The sequence below is a fragment of the Eurosta solidaginis genome, chromosome 2 (genome assembly GCF_040869045.1).
Source record: "Eurosta solidaginis isolate ZX-2024a chromosome 2, ASM4086904v1, whole genome shotgun sequence".
NCBI lineage: Eukaryota > Metazoa > Arthropoda > Insecta > Diptera > Tephritidae > Eurosta > Eurosta solidaginis.
Window position 1 is genome coordinate 11,238,649 of NC_090320.1, and position 8,632 is coordinate 11,247,280.

General features: G+C 36.5%; 1 protein-coding gene across 1 annotated transcript; it reads left to right on the top strand.

Annotated features, from left to right (window-relative positions):
- The first annotated feature begins 1,070 nt into the window (after positions 1-1,070).
- Positions 1,071-2,569, top strand: LOC137241976 (GTP-binding protein 10 homolog). The gene is made up of 3 exons (XM_067769350.1): positions 1,071-1,217; positions 1,277-1,799; positions 1,874-2,569. Exons 1-3 carry the CDS (start codon positions 1,176-1,178, stop codon positions 2,458-2,460), a joined length of 1,152 nt encoding a protein of 383 aa, XP_067625451.1. The 5' UTR covers positions 1,071-1,175; the 3' UTR covers positions 2,461-2,569.
- The last annotated feature ends 6,063 nt before the right edge of the window (positions 2,570-8,632 follow it).

An 8,632-nucleotide genomic window follows, 5' to 3' on the forward strand; every position in this document is an offset into this window, starting at 1 on the left:
ACAATAGTTTTATTTATATTAAAGCTTTTATCATTTTTTTTTTTTTAACTTTGAAAAAACTCCGAACACCAATGTTGCGCATTGTTTACTATATAGTTTGGCAGCTTAAATAGAGGGTATGTTACGAATATAGTGGAAGGCAGTGGACTAGGCATTCGGATGTCATATAATGAAGGAATGGTGTTCGGAGTTTTTTCAAAGTTAAAAAAAAAAATGATAAAACCTTTAATATAAATAAAACTATTGTTTTAATAACAACAAAAACGCCATATATATTCTGTATACATAAATTTATAAGGATTATCTCACTTTAAAATTTGAATTAAATAATCTAAAGTTTTTTTTTGAAACAGAGTTGAGAACTGTGCGTGTGAATGTGCGAATTTTCACCGATTAGCTGTTAGTTGCGCTACTTGGTAAAATTTACAATAATGCGCAACATCTTGGTTGATTGCGGCGATGTTACTGTTATGCATAAGCATGTGTTAAACGCATTTATATGAAAAATTTCATTGTACCTCGGCCTTTAAGTGCATTTATATGAAAACTTTCATTGTGTTTCGGCCTGTAAGTACATTTATATGAAAGATTGCTTATGTGACGGGGCTTTGGTATATTAGCCGTGTTTTTTAACACGCGTATATCCGTTTACGCTTAAACTTTATATTGACTGCTAAGAGACAAACTATAAATACACCTCTGAAATTGCTGCGCATAAATTTTGTCCTACTAAATTTCAATACGCATTATACTCAGATGTAACTGAAATATGTGTCTTTGTTTCACCCTGTACACTAATTCTATGTATTATATGTGTGTCCACAATTCATCGCAACTGATTCAGCTATATGTTATACCCTATGGCCATCAGAGCGTTGCGTCTCCGCTTTTCGGTACATCCTGTTGCTGTAGCTAGTTGTTTTACCACAGCCGCTAGATGGGTCTCCTAAGCATTATCTAAGCGAAGATAGGCGTTTTTTAACACGCGCAAACGAAACGTATACGCGCGTGTTAAAAAACACGGCTATTGTTAAACGTTGTCGTGATATTAAATGTGTATGTACCTTTATGAATATGTTGTCAGCTGACTTTTGTTTTGCTCTGCGACTTCCAGCTGCATGCATAGCAAATTTTTTGTAAGCGGTAGATTATTTTAGTAATAAATCACAAAAGTTATGGTGCAATTATTTAAATGTTTGCTTAAAGCTGAAAAGAAGGTGAGCAAACATATATTTACCAATTTCAACATCGCACTCATTCAAAAAATTTCAATTAGCCAATACGATCACACCTTCGAAGCGCTTTCATTGATAGCTTACGTTTGACGGTACGCGGTGGTCATGGCGGTAATGGAGTACCAAAATATGGCGGTGTTGGGGGACAAGGCGGCTGTGTATATTTTGTAGCCAAAGAAGGTGTAAGTTTACGAAATGTTAACCAAAAATATAAAACAAAACGCATAGCGGCATCAAGTGGGGAGGATAGCAGTAAAGTACGTATACTTGGGCGTCGTGGTGTAGATGAACGTATTGAAGTGCCTGTAGGTGTACAAGTAATAGCTGATGGTGGAAAGCTACTCGGCGATTTAAATGAACATGAAAGTACATGTATAGCTGCGGGCGGTGGAGCTGGCGGCTGTTCGGGCAACAATTTTTTAGGTCAACCCGGTGATCAACGTAATATTAACTTGGATTTAAAATTAATTGCCGATGTAGGCTTGGTGGGCTTCCCAAATGCAGGCAAAAGCACATTTTTAAAATCAATTTCTAATGCCAAACCCAAAATCGCCGCTTATCCGTGTAAGTAAGGATATGTTGATTAATGTTTTATTAAATGTACAAATATCTTAAAAAAATTTGGTATTCCGTTTTAGTCACAACCATACGCCCACAAATCGGTTCAGTACAATATCCTGATTTACGCCAAATAACAATTGCTGATTTGCCTGGTTTGATAGAGGGTGCACATGCTAATATTGGCATGGGTCATAAGTTCCTCAAGCATGTGGAACGTACACGTTTGCTACTACTTATTGTTGATATATTTGGTTTTCGTTTAAGTGTGGAACATACAAAACGTAATTGCTTGGAGAATATTTATGCACTCAATAAAGAATTAGAGTTGTACGATGAAACTTTATTGGATAAGCCATGTGTGCTGCTGTTGAATAAAATGGATGTGCAAGGTGCACGCGACATATTAAAAACAATAAAGCCGACAATTAAAAATTTAGAATGTGGCTTAGAAAAATGCCCAGAAGAAATAAGACCAACGAAGCTTATTAACTTTGAGCGTATTATACCAATTTCTGCACGAAGTGTTAAACGTATCGATGTAGTGAAAGAAGAACTGCGTGATGTGCTGGATAGGTTAGCAGAGGAAAAATATGTACCAGATGCGTTGGAAGTGCGCGAGCAACTGCGCATTAAAGTGGGCGAACGTGGTCCTAAGATAACATAGGTCTTGTAACTCGTACTTAATTTTATAACTTTACCAAATTAATGAATATAATTAAGAACTATCTAGTATACATAAATTAAATAAAACTTTATTGTAAAATAAAATGAAATGGAATATTTGAGCTTTTTCTGATCAATTAGTTTTATATACATACTAGCAGACCCGGCAGACGTTGTTCTGCCCTGAATTTGGTCTATCTGCATACATTTTAATAAGCTTTTTCCGTCTAAAGCCGGAGTCATTGGTGCCGTATGTCGTATCGCTGTATCCGTATCCCTAACGTAATCAGCTGTTTATCGTTACGACGGTAGACCAAAACCCCATTGGTTGGCTACGATACGGTTACGACTTTAGCGGCACCAATAATCGATTGCATTGATTCTCATAAGTTTGCTCGAATCAGCTGTTATAAGGTTACCGATACGGTTACCGATAAAGCACCAATGTCTCCAGCTTAACTCTGCCCTCGCCGCTCTACACTTTTTCCTAATCTTTGTATTCCTCTCTCCGTATTTTTTGCTTCATCTATTTCCGCCTTCGTCTCTTCTATCTCTTTCTCAGTCTCCTTCTCTCTTTTCTCTTCTCTCAATTTGTTTTCATTCTTCTTCATATCTTATTGCCAGTCCCAGAGGGTGGTATGTATTTTGTTCCAGTCCCATCCCGAGTCTCAATCCCAGTCCCAAGGTTAACACAACAAAAACGTGCAGTTAATCAGTGTCTTTCTCCCACCCAGCAAAATTTTTGCTTACCTAGAATCGGATTTGTAATCCAATGAATGTTGTGGAACGCATTACCAACCTCATGAAACTACCGATTATATTAACACAGGCATGTCATTAGGCGAAAGCGCTTGCTTTTACATTACTAAGAAGGCTTTTTGTAATGCGTGATTAGAGCCTATGTTATAACGCCTTCCTACTTTGTAGCTAAAAGCGCTTCCTGAACGTATTCCAAATGAAGATTTAAAAGCGCTGATTAAATGCATTACTTTAAAGCGTCGACAGACCACCCCCCCACGCAACCCATTCCTTTTTTGTATCAAAAAGCGTCCCCTTAACGTATTCCAAATTAAAATTTAAAAACGCTGATTAAATGCATTACTTGAAAGCGGGGTTTTAATGCGTTGTTGATTAACATTACGTAACCCATTTTTATACTCAGTTGAGCAGAGCTCACAGAGTATATTAACGTTGATTGGATAACGGTTGGTTGTACAGGTATAAAGGAATCGAGATAGATATAGACTTCGATTTATCAAAATCATCAGTATCGAAAACAAATTTGATTGAGCCATGTCCGTCCGTCCGTCCGTCTGTCCGTTAACACGATAACTTGAGTAAATTTTTAGGTATCTTGATGAAATTTGGTATGTATGTTCCTGGGCACCCATCTCAGATCGCTATTTAAAATGAACGATATCGGACTATAACCACGCCCACTTTTTCGATATCGAAAATTTCGAAAACCTGAAAAAGTGCGATAATTCATTACCAAAGACGAATAAAGCGATGAGACTTGGTAGATGAGTTGAACTTATGACGCAGAATAGAAAATTAGTAAAATTTTGGACAATGGGCGTGGCACCGCCCACTTAAAAAAAAGGTAATTTAAAAGATTTGCAAGCTGTATTTTGGTAGTCGTTGAAGATGCTTATATGTCGTTACTAAACTCAGTTCACGTACTTATCTGAACTCAGTTTTTATTGGTGTAAAAAATGGCCGAAATCCGACTATCACCACGAGCACTTTTTCGATATCGAAAGTTACGAAATATGAAAAAAAATGCCATAATTCTATACCAAATACGAAAAAAGGGATGAAACATGGTAATTGGATTGCTTTATTGACGCAAAATATAACTTTAGAAAAAAAATTTGCAAAATGGGTGTGACACCTACCATATTAAGTAGAGGAAAATGAAAAAGTTCTGCCGGGCGAAATCAAAAGCCATTGGAATCTTGGCAGGAATACTGTTCGTGGTATTACATATATAAATTTAGTGGTACCCGACAGATGATGTTCTGGGTCACCCTGGTCCACATTTTGGTCAATATCTCGAAAACGCCTTCACATATACAACTACCACCACTCCCCTTTAAAACCCTCATTAACACCTTTCATTTGATACCCATATCGTACAAACAAATTCTAGAGTCACCACTGGTCCACCTTTATGGCGATATCTCGAAAAGGCGTCCACCTATAGAACTAAGGCTCACTCCCTTTTAAAATACTCATTAACACCTTTCATTTGATACCCATATCGTGCAAACAAATTCTAGAGTCGTCCCTGGTCCACCTTTATGGCGATATCTCGAAAAGGCGTCCACCTTTTAAAATACTCATTAACACTTTTCATTTGATACCCATATCGTACAAACAAATTCTAGAGTCACCCCTGGTCCACCTTTATGGCGATATCTCGAAAAGGCATCCACCTATAGAACAAAGGCCCACACCCTTTTAAAATACTCATCAACACCCTTCATTTGATACTCATATCATACAAACAAATTCTAGAGTCAGCCCTGGTCTACCTTTATGGCGATATCCCTAAATGGCGTCCAGCCATAGAACTATGGCGTACTCCCTCTAAAAATACTCTTTAATACCTTCCATTTGATACACATGTCATACAAACACATTCCAGGGTTACCCTAGGTTCTTTTTACAACATGGTGATTTTCCCTTACTTTGTCTCCACAGCTCTCAACTGAGTATGTAATGTTCGGTTAAACCCGAACTTGGCCTTCCTTACTTGTTTTAATTTGCCTTATTTTCTAAACATATTTTTTTGAAGTGTTTATTTTTGGCACACCGCAGTCCATGTCGTAGGTCCTTCAAGAAATCTGTAAATATTTTCCATCCACAATTGTCGCATCTAAAGTGATAAGAAAGTTAAGTAAAAATAAATACTTTGTTTAGTTTTGTGCCGTATAATAGTCAATATTACCAAAAAGTATTTCGAGCAGTTTCGGGAAATTGCGCAGCCTTTTCTTGGAGTTCTTTCCATCCACATTATATTGTAGAATAACCTCGGTCGCAAGTATTCTCTCCACATTTTTACTCCACCCTCCAGGTATAATCAGTTTTTTCAAACTGACAGTTATATGAAAGAAACACAAAGAAACTGTTTTTAAAGTGTGAAATTAAAACTCTTCCCATTGAAGCTTTGTTGTCTTCTGTTATGTCCTTCTCAAACTGGATGAGTTCCTCCTCGGACTTTAAAGGAAACCTTTGAGAATATGTTGGTTAATCTGCTGCAGTTTTCAGAAGAACAGATTTTAACATAGCGACCTCCGCTGCTAATTGTGTTATAGTATCATTTTGCGATTTTACTTTACCTTAAAAGAGAAAAAAATGCAAATTAGCATTTCGTAAAAGAAATATAATTTTTTCAGATACTTACAAATAAAATCGAAATTTCCTTTTTGAGACATAACATCTACCATTCCACCAAGTTGTGCATCCATTTTACAGAAGTTTGTTTTATATGTTTATTTGTTGTATTTTTAAGAGCAGTGATGAAGTATAGACAGCAAAACTAAATTTTCTTCATATGGCAAAACCATGTTTTGTATAAATGTCTTCTAGTTGAAAAATTTGTATACTATCAAATTGAGAAGGATGAACAACACATATTCCTAGATCCAGCGATGGGACGGGTTCCGAATACAAATTCTATGGATTAGGATATGGTTTCCCCTCAAATGTTCCATTCGAATTGATTTTGGTAATATATATGTATACGGAGCAAAGGTACTGCACAAAAGTTATCAAGAAATTTTGCAGATATATAAAGATCATCCATTGCGTACGCAATAACTTCCCCTTTTGCGTTGAGTTGCAACCCAGTTTTGTGTTTTTTAATTGATATATCGCAGAGGTAAACTTTGTTATACAATTGCTGAGAGATGGATTGAGTTTTCTTGACTGCTTTTTTCAAAATTTTCACAAAGTTTTCGCACTTGTATGCTGTGAGATCTCCTAGGAATCCGTGATTCTTTACACAGTCCGTAAGATGTAGCAGGTTGTGAACATTATACGTGATACTCGTATGCCCATAAAATTTTGGAAAGTTTACTACAACGGCGGAAAGCATTTCTTGTATGGTAGGTAAGTTCGATGAAAAATGTTTTTTTACACATTAGCATACGATATGATACGAAATTCTTAATTGATAATGGACCTGTGTACAACAGGAAGTCGCGGAATTTTACTGCTTTCCATCTTTTAAACTTCGTCCTTGCGAACTCCCGACATATATAAGGTATGAATGAGGTCAGTAAGGAAGACATTTGTTTTTTTTTTCTTTCGGGCTTATCTTCTGATTTGTTTTAGATGTAAGAAGATATGAAATAATTTTCTTTGTGACACCAAGGTCCACCAAGTGCATAACATCTAAAGGAAACTGGCTGATCATACCAATACCTATTTCTTCTAAACTGATTTTGCAATTAGCGTACAAGGGGTTATGGAAAGATTTGTCTTTCCTGTTGAAAAAATCAGAGTCCGTACGTAAACCACAAATCAGAGCTTCGAATGTAGTTACGCCATTAACACTATGAGCTGTTTGCATACATTTAGTGCAACCATATAATGCGGTATGTCCTCGAACACCGCAAAGAAATGACCGAGCTGGAGCATCACAAATTATTGCACGAATTATTTCCTAGCATTATACCCTGACCTACAAGAGATTTAACTTCTACCACAAGGTCATTAAGGTGACTAATGACATTGATCGGCTTTGCTTTTCCTACGTATAATCCAATAAGGAAAGGTTCACAGTGGGGAATATTGGTAATGTGACCCGAAATTGGCCATAATCCCATTGCTGAACTCTTATACAGAGGCAATCCGTCCACGCCAATATCAAAGTAAATCTCATTGATGTTCACGTTCTCAATAGCAGCACTAAATTTTTGAAGGCCGATATGCACATATTCTCCTGGAGCAACGGTACGTTTCGTAGCAAGCATTGTTGATCCCACCAATCCTGGAACACTTATTGGTACTTCGATATTTTCAGATATTAAAATTTTTAACAACTGAGTGCATGTTTCGACAGATGGACTGCACTCAAAAAACCACTGCCTAAGTTTACACGTTAAACTGTTTTTTTGACCATGATGCGAATTATGCCTTGCATCATCCACAATAGAAAAATCACTTTCGGAAAATGTAGCACTTTTAGCTTCAAGTTTTTCGTATAAAATATATTTCTCTTTCTTCACAACGCGTTTTATGTATCTTTTACTGTACATTTTCTTTAAAAATCACCTTAAATTAAATTAAATTCATAAAATTGTCAAACGCGTGAGTTACGACCGCAAACTTTATTAGAATTATTTATACAAAAAATGTTGAAAATGATGAAGCCAGAAAAGAAAAATAATTGTAATTTTTGAAAGGAAGCAAATGAGAATATTTTTTGCTTGTTCACATCTTTTCCGCATTATTTGGAAGCATTTCTGTATTGCAATACAGCAATTCTTACTAGTAATTTATAAGGTAATCGGAATGTAAAGAAAAATAACAGTTTTTTTTAAATAAAAAAAGGCATATGAAATTTTTTTTAGTTTGTACGCTTCATTTGTGCTTTACTCAGAAGCGCCTCTGTAATGCAATGCGGCAGTTATAGCTGGTAATGTAAACGGTCATCGGAAACTATATCTTCATTACGTTGGAACCCGTTACGTAATCTATACTAGGAGAAGTGGTTGCTGAAAATTTTGCTGGGTAACTGTCCATAGTAACTAGTCCTGCAGACTGTGTGTGTTCTTAGTTTGTGGTTGTTGTTGTTGTTGTTGTTGTTGTAGTTGGTGACTGATTACCACTTACTCCAGGCGTACCTTGCAAACGTTTTTCAAATGGTTTTATCATATTTTGAGAGACCTAATCGTAGTACCTGTAGATAAAACAGGACTCAAAGGGTTGTGTAGCGCAACCCTCTCAAGGGGTTGCCAGCGCAATATATAACTTCCAACACAATCGTCAACCTCACCTACCCGCGGCGAATACTGTTTCATTAATAAACGGGGAGTGTCTTTATCGTTAATACAACAACATTCATTCTAAACCAATCTGCCATGTCCAATGTTATTGTTGTTTTGTTGTTGTTGTTTTTGTTGTTGTTGTTGTGGTAGTACTTCGCCCCACCTAACAGCCGC

Bases quoted from the DNA above. Each gene is read 5' to 3' on its own strand.
- LOC137241976 (XM_067769350.1), top strand. From the start codon at position 1,176: ATGGTGCAATTATTTAAATGTTTGCTTAAAGCTGAAAAGAAG. The intron at 1,218-1,276 runs GTGAGCAAACAT...AATTTCAATTAG, and splicing joins TGCTTAAAGCTGAAAAGAAG to CCAATACGATCACACCTTCG. The intron at 1,800-1,873 runs GTAAGTAAGGAT...ATTCCGTTTTAG, and splicing joins CAAAATCGCCGCTTATCCGT to TCACAACCATACGCCCACAA.